This window comes from Oenanthe melanoleuca, chromosome 7, assembly GCF_029582105.1.
Source record: "Oenanthe melanoleuca isolate GR-GAL-2019-014 chromosome 7, OMel1.0, whole genome shotgun sequence".
NCBI lineage: Eukaryota > Metazoa > Chordata > Aves > Passeriformes > Muscicapidae > Oenanthe > Oenanthe melanoleuca.
In genome coordinates, this window is record NC_079341.1 from 21,144,955 (window position 1) to 21,161,517 (window position 16,563).

The window sequence follows — 16,563 nt, forward strand, 5'->3', positions numbered from 1 at the left end:
TCTATGAGTTACTCCCTGAAATAAATTGTCCCAGCCATCTTGATTAATTTACTGATTACTGAACATAAATATTCAGATCATATCTGAATTTAAATTACGGAAACTCAAATGCTGACAGTGGAGACACAGACTTGGGGTAGCAATGCAGTTAGTTGCTAGTTTAGCTCAGAGTAGAAGTGGCAGAACCCCCCTTATTGCAGCTGATGGATAGACAGTGTGTCAGAAGATGCCTTTGATGTTCAGCTGCTGCTTTTCACCTGTCTTTGGTGCATCAGCAGCACCCTAACCTTGAGGATCCTATAGCCCTTAGGGTTAGGGTGGCATCAGCAGGAGCTGCATCCTTCTTTCACCTCTGTGGATGGGCTCTGCAGGTTACTGGGGCATGGGGAACTTCCAATGCCAATGCCTTGATGGTGGAGGTCTTTCACTGACTAGACCATGAGCCAGGTGACCTTTATGAGCACTGAATTTACATGGGAGGAAGAATTTTCTTGTCCAGAAGATATATCTGTTGATCATTTTGTTCTGTGCTATATTGATGTTGTGGAGGTGCTGCAGATGTGGCAAGTACATAGTTTCAAAACTCAGAGGGGTAGAGCATGTACTTTTAGAGGAAAAAATACAATTTACAACTTCTTTGGCAGACTGAAACACATAATGCCTCTCAGAAATGTAAGCTATTCCAGGTACTTCAGGAACTGTTCTATCAAGGTTTATGTGGATATTCTTATTTTAAAGATATTGAAAATGAGATAAGATTTAGGCTCATTATTGAACTCTTGTTTAACTTCTGACACGACTTTGTTTCTTCACTTTGTACTCTAAATTAGGTCATTAAAATCAGATTGTGCATTATAAACAAACATCTTTCTCTTTACAGGTGATTATAAAACAAACATGGAGGGTAAAGGCTGTAATTTTGAAACAGATAAAATTTATATGCACCTTCGAAATCTATATGTAAATTAGTTTCTCACACTCCAGCCGAGATGATGTAAATGGACCCCAGAGAGCTGGTACAGTGTTGATGGTGTACTCGGGAGAGTTGAAGCACTGTAAAGACATTTGCAGGTCAGAAATGAGGTTAATTGACAGGGAAGTGTGTGAGGACAGGAAAAATTTGCACAGTGCTTGTCAGTGGGTAGAGCTGTCAGTTCTTCACTTGACTACTAGTATTTGTCGAACAAACACGACAGGACTTCGTTTCAGGGAAAGCAAAAAAAAAAAAGCAGGAAGAGTCATCTTAGGACAGCAGCTTTGGAAGGAGTGGTGTTTGGTGGTTTTGTTCCAAGGTACCCACTTGTGTGCACCTACTGTACACAGTCCCCAGTGTGACTTGTCACTGCTGCCGGTGAGCCTGCTGCCTGCAGCAGAGCTTTGCAGAGCAGGACCTGCTCTGGCTTTTCCTCAGGTATTCTTCAAGCCCATGCTTGAGTGTACAAGCCTGATTTTGCACTGGTGATGACAACTCCATCTTTTTGATGTATTATATTGTACATGACTTTGTCTTCTTCCTTTTTTTTCCATGTGTGTTATGATTCCTGCCTGCTCCTCATTGCATTAGTACCATATCTGCTAACAATGCAAATATTGCCTGTTCCAAGGCTTCAAAATGCATGTCCCTATTTATAGATGTGTAAAGATCAGGCAAGAGGCTGATTTTTTTTTTTCCTATAGCAGCACAAATCTGAAACTATTTCTTGGCCTAAGATACAAAAAAAAAACCAACAGACAAAGGAATAAAATTTATGTCTGGCTGATTTGTGGTCACACCTTCCACTCTAACCATTGTGCAGTGATTTATCTTTTCATTGTCATTAACCTTTCTCAATCTTTAAACCTGTTTTAATTGTAGGAGTCTTTTAATTTCTTTTCTTCCTTATTTCTAAAATTCTCATGAAATAGTAACCATTCAAAACTGGTCAATATGGTGAATAATGTCATCCAAGAAAACCCAGCACACCATATTGTGGCTAGAAAGAGCCTTTTTTCTAGTTAAAAAACCTGGTTTAGAACCCCACTAAGAGAAGTTTTAGAAAAAATGTTTCTATTTCCAGATTTTGCTTCATCTTTTATTAATATCTCTATTAAAATGTAAATATGTAAATATAAAAAAATCAAAAAGCTGCATGGAATCATTGTTTCCTAGAAAATACTTAGCAAATATTTTTGATTTCTTCTTCTATTGTTCCATAAATTTATTCTGCACAAAATGTAAAAATACACAGTCAAAAAAGCACATCAAAAGAGAAAGCTATTCTTAGTAGTCTTTGTTAAAAAAAATAAATATTATTCAATATAATGTTGATGAACTTTCTACATAGTAAGTAACAAAGCAGAAAAAGGAATATGCTTCATCATTTTGGACAGACTTTATTATTTTATTCTACAATATATTTGGCAACTGTGTACACACTTTGCTTTGTAGTTTCAAACAAGTGTCTGGCAACATTGGCGGGCTAATGGCAGAAATGAGATCTATAAGAGTCATTTCAGTTCATTCTACAAATGAGGGTTTTGTCTTGTGTTTTGATTACTGATTATGAGCAGTGTCCTTAAATTTCTCTTACATAGTAATCCTTTACAGTAATTATGTTTCATACTTGTGCTTCCCAGAATATGCAGGGTATATTTAGGAAGGGGATTTGTTTGACAGTGGAAATGATTTTATAAAGAAGTATCTTGTCGTGTCTTTCAAATAATAAATAGTGCTTTCCATAATATAAAATTCTGGCATGGGCATTAACAGGAGATTGTGTTGCTCACTATGTTCATATTCTTAATACCAGTCATCAGTGAAGGAATGGCAACAATTATGTATAATTGTGCAATTTATATTAAGCATCTTTCCAAGAACATTTAAGGAAGCATGGAAGGAATGAACAGCAAGCTAAAATGAACAGGAGTCAAAGCGTGGTGCAACCCCAGTGGCCACAGCAGATGCATTCTGTGAGCACTGCAGGGAGCAGGGGGCTGCTCTTTTTTCACAGTGAGCTGTTGGATTTAAAGGAAAAACCTCTGCAGTACAGGTGATGGGAAAATCAGAGGCAGGTTGGAGGACTCCCAGAGAGAATGAGCTGATGCCTTCAGATAAAAAAATCTATTACAGTGATTGTGCACACATATTTTATAATGAGTGATAATATGGCATTTTTTTCATATTCTAGTGTAGAGTATAAGTAATTTGGTGCTTTAGTACCAGTATTTGAAATGATACACCTGGAAAAGATTATTTGTTTTCCCTTTTCAGATCATCATGAAGATTTTTTTTTCTTATTGTTGAATATATTCGTGTGATTATTTTGAAGACTGCATTCTTAAACAACAGCTTCTCATTGTGTATGCAATACCTCACTCTTAGCAGATCATATACTTCTGCAGAAGTCATTGTTTCATAATAAATTTGTTTTTTTAATATTCTAATAAAAAAGAAAATTTGCAGAATGTTTTATGTATTAAGTGTTTGGCATGTTCACAGCATTACTGTATCCCATTTTTACTGACCTCTCTTCATCCTTACTTAGCTACAGATTTCTTTCATTGCCAGCATACTGAGAATACTTAAATAAAAACAATTAATGATGAGATAGCTTATCTCCGAAGGAGCTTCCCATGTAATGAAGTTTACTCTGTTTCTTTGGCTGTTAGAAATTCCTTTCATGTTTTCAGTTAATAGATGAATTTAAGCCAAAAATTAAAAATCTGCTTCTGTATGTTACTCAGCTTCACGTATTCCCTTATTAACACTTTACAGGAAATGCTTAATATCTCTCTAAGTTCAGCCCTGCATTCTGTTTCCTTGGCTTGCATAGGGTATTTAAAAGTATTTTTGCATTGTTGTGGCTCAGCTTCCTGCCTACTGTAGTTTTTATCTTTCTCCATATGACTGGGTGTGATGAGAGGCTGGATGCTCAGGGAACTGACCATTGTGGTGGCAGTCTCCTCAATACCCTCAAGGTGGGGAAACGAGGTCCCCACAGTCACTTTTCCCCTAGTGGGTCCTCAGAAGGCCCTGAAGTGGTCAGGAGAGCAGAGCAGTAAGGAAATTCAGGAGATCCAGTCTGGACTCACAGGGGTTTGCAATAGACTGTAAGTTTCCCATTTAAAGCAGATCCAGGGCTGAGAGACCATCTGTCCTACAGAGGCACTGAACACCCTGAGGGGAAATAGCTACTTTGGTTGAATTTTGAGATAAGTAAGGGAAACCATTAATTTGATTTAGACCAGAAATGGTAAAGTAGCAGCTTAAATGCGTAGAACTGTTTTTAAAATAATGGTGTAGTTTTGCCTGTCTACTATTTTTTAAGATTGATAAGCATTACTGGAAAGATTCTTGAGTACTTTCACTTGTCTCCAGGTTTCCAGACAAGTCTTTCTTTCTGTATTTACACCATCTCCCTGCAAACCTACAAGCAATGTAAATTGCTACGCTGTATTTCCAAAATGCACTAGAGCTTCTCATAAGTTTTCTTTTTTTTCCTGAATTAGCAACTCTGGGTAATTTAAAGAAGCTCTGAATGATTTATAGAGGCACTCTTAGACCCTGTGGTCACCTTTTTCTCTCAGGATCAAAAGGAATTGCTCATTTATAACTGTAAGCAGCAGTATGCCTGGCTACCTGCAAGTCCATTCACACCTGTTGTGTGCAGTTAATAACAATGTCCTTGAAAATGTGATTTTTATGATCATATATGCATACATTTTAGAGATTAGGCATCTCAGTTTTGGCATTACTAAGTCAGTAAGACTAAGACTGTTCTTTGCAAACAAGGCATGCTTCCTGCAACTCAGAAAATACGTAGGAAAACTGTTGTCAGTATCTGAACTGATATACAAGTGCTGAAAAGTCCAGGCACTTTTCTTGAGCTTTATCAACATAATCTCAGATACAGAGTTTTACAATAAATGGTTTTGCCTATGTTCTGAAGTAAGAACAAAGCAGCTTTTTCATATGAGCATAGCTTCAGATTGGAAGGGACCTCAGGGGATCTGTAGTCCAACCTCCAGCCCAAAGCAGCATCAGCAAAAAGCTCAGGTCAGATTGCTGTGGGCTGTATGCATTCTGGTCTTGAAAATGCTCAAGAATGGAGAGTGCACAGCCTCTCAGAGCAATGTCTGGCTGTCCTGATATGCAGTCAGAAACTCTGTTACTTCAGTTTAGCCCTGCTGTCCCATTCTCTCCAGACACACTGCTATGAGGAGGCTGGCTCTGTATTCTTGATAACGTTGTCAAATCTATTGGAAGGCAGCTATTTCCCTGTTTGAGACAAAATGGAGACAGATTACTCAAGCCTTTTTAAAAGAACAGATAATGTTGATAGGCAGATTAGCACTTAGGAAATTACATTAAGTTTTCTTCCCAGAAAATTCTGTAATGAGTTTTTCCTTAAGAAAAATAAATAATCATATACTGTTAGATTGTGATGTAGTAGATGTTTACAGGATTGTATTTGTTGTTATGTGTTTTCTTAATACGTTAGGAAAGAGAGTACTGGTAACTGAGAGGAATGTGCCACATACTGAATCTAAGAGAGGGAAATCGTGTCCAAATCACAGGAAGCCTTGGGACATGTGACAGCAGAGAGGGCAAGACAGCAGCGTTTCAGATACTGCTTTGGAATATTCTTGAGAGCCTTCCCTGGTGTGACAGTGTCTGAGATCCAATCGAGCATACAGTGTTTACATCCCTCCAGCCTCTTCCCTGGGGGATGGGGCAGGAAGAGGAGAGGGAAGGAAGCAAGGGATGATTGATGGCTTTTGAAAAGCTTTTCCCTGCGAGGGGAAGGTGTGGTCACTATACACATCTCCAGCTAACAAAGCCCTCCCGTAGGTGGAGCAGATGTGAGCTTTGTCACCCCTTTGGGGTGACTGCAACACTATCCAGAAAATATTTTTCTTGTTTTTCAATTGGGAATAGAGATGTGAGCAGAAGTAGCCTGCCACTGTTCCAGTTTGTACTGCTTTAAGACAGTTCTTCTGCACTGAGTCTGATTGTGACATCTGTGACCAAGGGGCTGAAATCAGTAAGATCGGAGCACAGCTCGACTGCTGTGTGTGGTACATCTCAGGGAGGCATGAGCACACAGCTATATTTCTGTCAAATTAAGCCACAGGTACATGAACATATTAAGCCAATATAATCCGATATTGCTGCCAAAACAAGCACTCATATCCACCCTCTTGCCCCTGCCTATTTTTGCTCACTGCTACCTCCTCCATTACACTGGCACAAGCAGCAGCACAGCCACATGCTGAACCCAACAAAGGAAATGATCTGGAAGAAAATAAAAAAGGTTTCACTCAGAATCAGTTGCTGAACTGTTGCTTTTTCAGCACTGATGACAACTTATATTGTTGTGAAGCAGGCATGAGGCCTTAACCAGACCAGAGAATCTGAATTTATCCTAGCATTAAGCCTCTGTGCTAGCTTTATGCCAACAGTGGGAATACAAATGTTCCATGATCCAACATGAAGTTAGGGTAGTGCAGATAGATGGTACCTGACCTGACATAAAGTCTGCCAGTACAAACTTAATCCATCAATTATTTTCTAGCACCAGTGATCATCATGTGGCTGCAGTGCTTTTCTTCCAGTGCTGGCAGACCTTAAAACTGTGTTATCAAATCAAGGCCAAAGAGAATGAGATCCATTTTAGGACTTGAAAGAGGGGGAAAAAAGGAAAGTTATGCAGAATGTAGTTCTGCCAAGTGTTGATGCTTTCCTCTCATTCACTGTATTCAGATGGGCTCTGATCTGTAGGAGCAATGTATTAGGATACCAAAATACTTAGATTATTTCTAGGGAAGTTGGTAATTGAAGTTTATATGTTTTTGTAAATACTAGCATTGCCAGATGTTATTTGGCTTTTCAGTAATGAACTACCTGGCAATTTTCTGTTTCCTTCCAGCTGTTTGCCATGGCCATGTTGGGGTGTGTGTGATCTGTATTGTCAGAAAGAGGAAGAGAAACCAAAAGGTGCTTGATGATGCATGTCCGTGACAGAAGTTCTTTTACAGTGTCACTGATCAGTCAGTGGCCTGGCAGAGCTGAAGCTCTGGACTTTCTTAGAAACTAGATTGTCAACATCAGTGGGTAATGTAAATATAGTAATGTAAACAGTGCAGACTACCAGGAGTGAAGTTGGAAACTCCTTGACTCCGTATGTCCCAGTCTTACAGCCTAAAAACTGTAGCGTTTCTTAGGCCTAAATTTCGTGAAGAAACTAAGAATTTCCCCTGGCTTCCCAAATGCTGCCTTGAGGCACTGGAGGGGGCTGTGTGTGACCGGATGTTCTTCCCCCATCCCCATCCCTAGTCAAGAAAAACTTGGGAGAGTTAAAGGGCGCGGTGTTGGCGGCTCGGGGCGGCCGGGGGTGCTGGGGGCGCGCAGTCCCGCCGCGGGATGCGCCGCCCGCGCCGCTCGGGGGTCGGGACCCCGCCGGGCGCGCCCCGCGGCGGAATGCGCGGCACGCGGGCCCGCCGCCCCCCCGCGCCCCTCTCGGGCGCAACCATTGCGCGGCGCGGGGGGGTCCGCGCCCGCCGCCCCGCTCCGCGCCCGCGCTGGCGTCGCGCCCCGCTCCGCGCCCCCCTCCCCGCGCAGGACGGGGCGGGGCGCGAGCTGCGCGCCCGCTCCGCGCCGCTCCCCGCCGCGCTCGGCGCTTCCCCGGCCGCTCCTCCCCCTGCTGGGCGGTGGTTGAGGCCGGCGGGAGGTGGGGTGGGGCCGGGCCGGGCCGGGCTGGGCTGGGGCAGCCGGCGGCGGTCAGCGGGGGCCCGTGGATGGCAGCCTGGGCGGCCGCCGCTGGGTAGGGTCGGCGCGGAGCGGGGCCGGGCAGGGCGGGGGCCGAGCGGAGCGTTCGAGGAGCCGCAGCCGGCGGAGAAGGCACGGAGGCGGAGAGCGCCCTGCAGCCCCGCCGCGCCGCAGCCCGGCGGCCGCCAAAGTTGCTCCCCATCCCGAGGGGGAGCGGGGGATCCGGCGGGGCGATGATCTTCCCCAGCAGCAACAGCAGCGCGGCGGGCGGCGGGCGGACTCCCTATCGGAAGCAGGTAAGGGAGGGCGTGTGTGGGTTTGCGGCACCCCCGCGTTCCCTCCGCGGCCCCGAGGAGCTGGGGGAGGAGAGGGGAGAGGGGTGGCGACTGCCGTGAGTTGCGGCTTGCAGCCTTGCTCACTTCTCGAGAGCTGGGATTTGAAAAAAAGAAACTCTCTTCTCTTTTTCCTTTTTTTTTTTTTTTTTTTTGTTTTTTTTTTTTTTTTTGTTTTTTTGTTTTTTTGTTTTTTTTTTTTTGTTTTAACCCGTTTTTAAGAGCCGCGCCGTGACCTTGGCGGGTGGCGGAGCGGCCGCCGCCGGGTCACCTTCGCGGGGCGTGCGGGGCGGCGCGGGGCGGGTGCCGGCCCCGCCGGGCTCGGCAACAGGTTAGAAAGGACCCGGTGTCGCAACAGCGAAACTTGGGACTGGATGTTTTTCACTCGGCGTGAAATGAGCGAGGGGATCCGGGCGCATTTTTTTCTTTAAAACAACCCTCCAGAAAAGCTCCGCCGCCCTTCGGGTGCGCCCCAGGGGGGCACAGGGGGACCCTGTGACATTTTATGGGCTGAGAGATCTCTCTGATAAGCTCGAAGCGCTCGCATCCATAGAGCTGTACTGAAAGAGGTATTTCTTTGTTTGTTTGTTTAGTCGTTGGAAATAAAATATTTGAAATAGTTGCGTTACAACACCGTTTGTGTTATGCTGCACTTTTTACGCACACAAGGCTCACTGTTGGTATTAATCTTACATTATTTACAACTTAGTGTTATTTTTCTATGACTTTTCGATTAAATTTAAAAAAGAAACGAAAAAACTTACTTTTTAAGTTAATGGGAAAGAGTGCTCTGTGTGTGTGCCAGAGGGTAAATGGAGTAGAGGTCACTGACAAGCTACCGGCTTGACAAAGCATGCCAAAAATACTATGGCAGGCTTCTTTCCAGGTGAGAAAAAAAATCCTTCTGTGTCTGCTGCACTTAGTAGCTGAAATGAGTAATTTGACGGGTTCAGTCAGCAATACTGGGGAAGTTTATCCTATTTTGCTTGGGGTCAGAATGCATTAAAGGTAGATGTAGGAAATCAGATATCACTGCTGCACACAGTGAAGGGCTTCATATAAATAATAAAGACATAGGCTTGGAAATCTTGAACTCTTGGTGCATTGTTGGGATTACCCATGACATCTGTGTGGCTAACCTGCATGACAGTGAAAGTTAGACTCTCATATTTTCTTGAAGCTTAAGTAAAAATTGCTATTTCCTTTCTCCTCCCTGTTATTTTATAGAAATATCTTTTTGATAAGAATCACTGTTGTGTTATCTCAGCAGAGCTCTGGAGATGCTGCCCAGCAGTGCACGGAGTTATCTTTGCATCTTGTGTTCAAGTCCATACATAACAAAACATGCTTTTTGTGTGCGCTGGTTTTGGTTTGTTGTTAATAAATGTCCTGGATACGCCCATGCTGATCATCTTGTCTGCTGCTGCTGCATACTTTATAAATGAAGCCAGTGCATCAGATAGTATTTCTTGCTCTCCCTGAGAGGGCCATTAATCAAGGAAGGCCCCTTGTGTGGCTGTGCAGTGTGTCGGGAGCGGGGCAGGGTGTTGGCAGCAGCCGAGGGCAGCGGGGCCAGGCCTCGTGCTGGCAGGGCTGTGTTTTATGTGCGGATGTGAGTTTGCCTGCTGGTCTGGAGCAGGCTGATAAGATGCTCTTCTTTTCACAGTGCACTCCTTAGATTCAAAGAGCTAAAAGGGCCGACTGAATCAGAAAAACAAACAGACCCTTTTTCCCCAATAGGCAGAGAAAGAAATGAATGCAGGGGTATTATGTGGGCTTAAGACCCTGGGTACCAAAGGTTTCTTTTGTTAGTGTGTAGCTATTCTCTGCTCAAACACTTCCTACATAAGGAGCCGGGCTCTGTGCTTTTCTCCAGTTAAGTCCATGGAAAACTCCTATTAACTTCATTCATGTAGAATAATGTCGATTAGCAATTGGCTTTCTGATCTCCCTTTCACTCAGACTTCACCTGCAGGGGTGAGCTGATGTCAAACAGTGCTGAAGAGCACTGCAAGCCTAGTTTTTCAGCCCTTGATAATTAAGAAAAGTTCAGATTATGTTTCTGCATGCTCTGTGTAACCCATATTCAGACAATTACATTGTAGTTGAGCTTTAGCCTGAGACACAGTGTAGGAAAAGTTGTCAACCAATGTCTCTAAAAGGAGTAACTGGATTTCCAATGCTAACAGAGTGTAGTATGTGAAGCTGAAACTATTTCAAGTAATTTGTAAAAGAAATTAAAATACTTTGAGCAGCTTGTGTGTCTCTGTTGGTATTTTAATACATATCAGAATAAAAAAAGAACACTCCATGCTTAGTACTATCCTGTTTCATTTTTAAGAGTCTATAACAGATTGAGTTGAAAAAATTAATGATTAACTGATAAAAGGCAAGATGACACTAACTTGATTTATTTTTAAGGCATTGTAATATAATGTGGATTTCTGCCTTAATTTAAAGCTTTGACAAAATGCCATATAGGTAGAGTAGGTACAGATCTTTCCCCATATTCTCTTTTTGTTTTCCCAAATAACTATGTTTTGTTTTATAAACAAATCTGTGCTAATAATATTATGTTTGTTACCTGTTGTATCTACACTGTGCAACTCAGGCACATGTTGTAGGAGTGAATCAACATTCTCAATTTCAGGTCATATTTGTTTGGCCTGATCGTCTTTTCCCTTCTAGACTACTTGCAAGAATACTAAAATGTGGTTTCTGCTCAAAAGGATTTCCTGCATTATGGGCAGACAGGCATATTAAAAATACTCTTACTAGGCTTAAAATTGAGACGTTACTTAAATGAGTGACAGCTCATCTGAGAATTAATTTGAAATGCAGAGATAAGTTTCATTAAAAATGAAAGCCACACAGTATCTGCAGTAATAACGTATCACAACACTCATAGCCATACATCCTGTCTGAAAAAGGTAGTTTTAAGCTAATATTTTTTTCTATCAAGATTACTTGAGTTATTGCAAAGAATGCACGTGTGTGCATCCATAATGAAAAGGAAACGAAATGACATACAATATACTGCTTAATCCAGGCTTTTTTAGCCTTTGGTTTGTTGAGAACAAGATGATTCTCTGTCCCTCCTCCCACTTTTGTCATTCTCATGTAAATCGGGAGGCGCTCCTCTGAAGTAAATATTTCTACACTCTGTAAAATTATCGTAAATGGAAAATTAGGCTTTCTCCTGCCATCTGCTCCTTGAATCTACAGAGCTACTCCAGCTATTTGATTAGGGATTTTAAATTGCTTTGTGCAGGGAGGTTCCTCTGCTCTCAGGTTTCTCGAGGAGGAAGCCAGAAGCAGCTCTGGAGGCCTGGGAAGGAGGCGAGTGCAGGGTCCTACCAGCAGCCTGGGTGCTCAGCCCAGTGTCTGTGCCTTTTAACAGCTCGGCCCAGTAACAGTGGTTCTTGTTACATTTTGATGAGTGTAATGTTTATCTTGCCAGCATAAGGAGATTTACATAGTTTGCTGCTTTCGGGGAGATTAACTGGGTGTAGCTGCACGTGAGGAATTTAACACTGATTTGAAGTTTGGGCTGTGTATGGAGGGACAGACAAAGCTTTTCATCAGTCTTTTCATGTAGCTCTGTTAATATCATGTGTTGTGTCACAGGTTGGGTTTTCTAAAAGTTGAAGGTTAAGATGGGTTTCTAACAACAGTTAAATGGAGAAAGCTTTTGCCAGTCTCAGGCTAAAAGTGTAGATTAGCCTTTTACTCTATCTATAGGTTTAACCTATCAAGAAGCTACACCTGTAATCCTACTTTACAATTTCCCAATTGGTGCTGTGTGTGGTGTCTGTGTGTTTGAGAAGAAACCTCATTAAACTTGCAAGACCTGGGCATGGTCATAACTCAAAACATGGAGCAGTCTGTGCCCAGAGGGATTTCACATGACACCTCCGGTGGGTATGGATGGTGCTGTGGCAGGGGGAGGCTGAGGTGCCTCAGATTGAGCTGGTGTCTGTGGTTACAGAAATAAATGGGATTTGTTTCTTTTTGTTTCTCCTAGAACTATAAGAATTGTCATTTTGTATCACTGGCTTGAAGTGGCAGTCTGTTTCCCTTTACATTGTATACAATGTTAAAGGATTACCTGGGTTTCACAAAACTGAACTCTTAACATTAAGTACCAGCTGCTTTAATTTTTTAAGTGCATCTATAAGATTTTTTGTGAAGTTCTGCTTTATTCTCAAGAGAGCAAAACTACTCAGTGGGTTTCTATACTTGTACCAAAACGTGAATGAAAGAAATAAAAGGAAACGCCTTATCTTGTTCAGGCATGATGTTACAGATTATGAAAAGTGATATAATTGTCTTATCTGTATTTGGCAATTTGAAGTTATTGTTTAGTATTTCTAACAGAGTGAACAATATATTTTTTTGTCTCCTTGGAAATGTTATTGTTTAAAGTATGTGTCTTTGCCATTTAGTTTCATATGGAAGGGAAGATAGAAGTCTGTGTCTTGAACATCTGCTGTTTTGTTTTGGGTTCATTTTTTTCCCCTGAAACTTCCAACTGTTAAAAAAATTGCTTGAGTTAACATATTTCAGAAGAGTTAGATCCTTTAAACTGTAACTGCTGGCAGGGAGGAGAGGGGAAGGAAGGAAGGGAGTGGAAAATCCTTTCCTGAGAGCTTGAGATGGCTCCTAAAACATCCGCACAGTGCTGCAACCAAGTAAATAAAAATAATGATCATTTGACATTATAACTGTTTTGGTCTGCATTTTTTCGCCCTTCTAAATTTGTGGTTGAAATTGACCTTTGCTTGTTGCACGAGATGGTGTATAACAAAAGAAGTCAATGGAGACTAGGAACCTCTAGTGGATTTCCCTCATGTATCTGTTTCCAACTTCTTATGAATGTTTTTCTCCCTTTCTATTGCCAACGGTTTTAAAACATCTTATTTGGGGGACAGCGTGAAGGCCTTTAAATCCATAATCCTGGTAGAGAGGTACATGGATATGTTTTGGCCTTGGAAGAGGTGTTGGTCAGAAGTATTCTAGAAAGCCAAGAGAAGCACATTTGAAAGTTCTCAAGCCTTGTTGAAGTAATTGTGAGTTATTTTGCGTGCGTTTCAGAATTGCAGTGTACTGTGGTAATTAAAACAGCTCTGCAGAAGCCACTGTATTTGCAGCTTCCTGATGCAACAGGAAAGGGAAGGGATGAATTAGAGGAGAAACGAAGAGGGGAACCATGGATTAGATAAGCACAAGCCTCCTAACCCAGCAACTTAGGAAACACACACAAAACAAAAAAATCATGTGCTGTAAGGGCTGGTTACTGTGATTAGCACAGCTTTAGCTGTTTCCCTCAAGAGACTGCAGTTAAGGCGGTGTAGCTGCAGCTGTGTGTTGACTCACAAAGTAGTTTTAAAGTGCAGTTGAAGTAATTGAATGCTGGTGAGAGATTGCTTTAAACAAATTCAAGATTACCTAGGTTTGTGGCAGTTTGAGTTAGTTTATTTCTAGGAATTCAAATTTAGTAACTTATATTACTGTTCATCTGAATTGATTTGTAATAGTAAAACTCTATACCAATTTTAAGTCTTAATCTGTGCAGTAAGAGGCAAGGGCTTAAAATATCTAGCAAGCAATTTTGAAGTCTTACAAGCTCTTCGAAACAAAAATATAGTTGCAACATTTAAAAAATATCTTTTTTTAAAAATTTATGATGTAATGTATGGATATATCAGCTCTAGGGTCTGTTGCAAAATAATAGCTGACAACTACAGAAATGTATGAATAAATAATAATATGATTTGCAGTACTTTTTTTCATATGTCCTCATAAAAGCTATAATTGTTTAGGAAATTACTGGTGTGTGTCTTATTTGTTTAAAGTATTCTTCTCTAGAAACATGATGTGTCAAATAGAGTGGGTATTTAGAATTTACTCATTTGATAGAATTGTAGAGTTTTGTGTGATTGCAGTGGAAGTAATCAACACATTGTTCTGGGGAGCCTCATCTGGGCTTCATTTTCCTTTCTTGAAGAGCAGCAGAAGCACCAGAGCAAGGTGAGCATCAAGCTTATTCTACCCTGATGCTTACCTGCTTGTGAAATGAAATGCTTCTTTACTGCAACTAAATTTCACCATTGATTCTGTTTCTTTACTGTGTCTCTTATTGGCAATGGCAGTTTCACACCTTATTGTGTGGGGTTTTTTCTGCTTAGATGAGAAGGGGATTTATTTCTTTTCTTCTATTGTTTTCTGTCCTTTTATATCAGAATCTCCTCTACCATATGGTGTTTTGTTCAGTAAAGTGGAAACATGAGACCTTTGGTTAACGACAGCTCATATATTCTGTCATTTGGGTGCTGCAGCATAACAATATTAGAATTCAGTCCTTTAAGATATTCCAGGTATGTGTGTGGCACTTTTTTCACTGTGCTTGAGGACTAAAATCAAAGGATTCACGTGTGAGTTTGGGTGAGCATTACAAGGGAGCTTTTCTCAGGATTGTTTCTCACTGCAGGCCACTTTTCATGCCTGTGGTCTTACCAGCTCTCAGGAAGGCTGTTGCAACTTGATGAAGGATTATCCAGTTATCTTGGAAAATCTGAAGCAGTGTTCATAGATTCTTTACTACTGTGAGGTGATTCTCAGTCCTGCTTTATGGTTTACTTGACCCACAGAAACTGTATCAGGTTGTGCTTGTGCCACTGCAGCCATCCGGGTAAAATCAAATGCAGATCCTTGTTAACAAGTCCACAAATAAAAATACAGAGAAATGAAAAAACCTCCAACAAAATAGTGATCCAGTAGCTGGAAGTCTCCTTTACCTTATGTGCAGGCATGTGGCACATAACCTCCAGTCTTCTCAGGGAGACTGGTTCTTGTCCAGCGCTGTCACCTCAGGTTGTGTTAAGATAAAAGACTCTGATTTACAAAGCTCTCTATTTCTCTGTATTTCATTTGTACTTAACCCACCTGAAGGGTAAGGGGTAGATGCTGCTTTTTATTTTGTAAGTCAGTGATGCCTCTTTCACCAGACTGCAGGTTGTTCTTGCCTGCTTTGGAAGCAGTGATGTCTCTTGGGCCATCCCCAGGTGCACTGCTGCCTGCCCAGGCTTTGGAGTGCTCTTCAGCTGAGCACTAAAGAGATGGCTGGTGTGTTGCAAAGGAGATCCCATGTATGAAATGATGAAGGAATTTCAAGTCTTGTGGTGTTTTTCTGTCTCTTCTGCCTATGTGTACAATTTGCTAATAATGCTTTAAACAGTAGTGCAGCAGATATTTTGGTGGGCTGATATGGGATAGAGGAGACCCTGTCACTCCAGCTGCTGCTGCTGACTGGCAGGTGTGTGTCACCTGTGTGCCCACCTTTGAGCACGGCCACGGTGACCCATTTGGAACTTTGTATTGCCACATGCATGTGTGTTCTGGCTTAGCTTAGCTAATAGCTTAGCCAAGGTTTTAAATAACCTATTACGACATGAAACTCTTTGAAGTATGTATGTAGAAGTAACGTACAGTACAAGCCTGTGTTACCTTGGCCCCCTGTGGCTGTGCTGTGGGACAGGAGGGACATGGCTGGTGTGCCATGCCCTGGCCAGGGACGTGCCTCCTGTGAGCCTGGAAAGCAGCAGCCACACTGGATAAACCTGGGCTTTGGCAGAGCTGGCAAACACTTCCATGCATTTCTGTCTGGTGTGAAAGCAACCACCAGCAGACAAGATCCTTTGAAGTGTTTAGTGGTCTGTCTTCCAGATGAGTTCAAGAAGAGTTCTAAAATTGTGGGTCTGAATTTTAAGACTCTTGCTTATGCCAGTGCATATTTACATAGCTGGTGGAGCCACTGCATGGGGTGAGACTGCTGACATCAAAAAGTGCTTATTGAGACAGAGAACCAGGAGACTTCTGAATTTGCCCAATGAGAAACCCGAGTTGAGTAGTTGGTGTATCATGGGGTTGGTGTTAAACTCACATTCAGAAGAATCAAATGGTATTTAAATTGCTTTAATATTATTCCACCCAATCTATTTAGCTTGCATGATCCTCATTATGATAGTATTTGTGCTTATTTAAAAGTACTTTTGTGTAATTTGGAGAAAACATTTGGGATAGGTATTGAATACGATTGCTTAGCTACTAACCTTTGAAACAGGGGTATTTTTGTGGCTTTTATTTAGTTAGCATTTCAGGAGTTATATGTCTGAATACTGCTTGTGAGAAATACTTATCAAACTGGGGTTTAGGAAAAGTGCTTCACTTAAACAAAAATGTAAGTGATTAGATTTCTTTATTGTCTTAGGGTAACAGTGCCTCCAATGCACACATATACATGTAAATATTCCAGAATTAGGGACATTTTTTGAGCTGAGAAACCAGTTATATCCTGCAGTACTGAGGCACTACATTTGAAATCTTCAGTAATTTTAATGGTGAATTCTAAGATGTAATTCAGTATATAGAATTTCAGCTGGTTGAAGGTGCTAGTGATACCTAGGGCACACTGTAGCACCAGTA

General features: G+C 41.7%; 1 protein-coding gene across 5 annotated transcripts in view; it reads left to right on the forward strand.

Annotated features, from left to right (window-relative positions):
* Window positions 1-16,563, forward strand: part of RBMS1 (RNA binding motif single stranded interacting protein 1) — a 142,260-nt gene that overhangs the window by 44,230 nt on the left and 81,467 nt on the right. For 2 of the 5 annotated variants that reach the window (XM_056496380.1, XM_056496381.1), the window contains exon 1: window positions 7,741-8,043. The exons of the other annotated variants lie outside the window; for them this stretch is intronic. In XM_056496380.1, coding sequence (XP_056352355.1) covers window positions 7,981-8,043 — 63 coding nt within the window. In that variant the 5' untranslated portion in view covers window positions 7,741-7,980. Of the gene's footprint in view, window positions 1-7,740; window positions 8,044-16,563 lie in introns of those variants that run through there. 5 annotated transcript variants of the gene reach the window in all.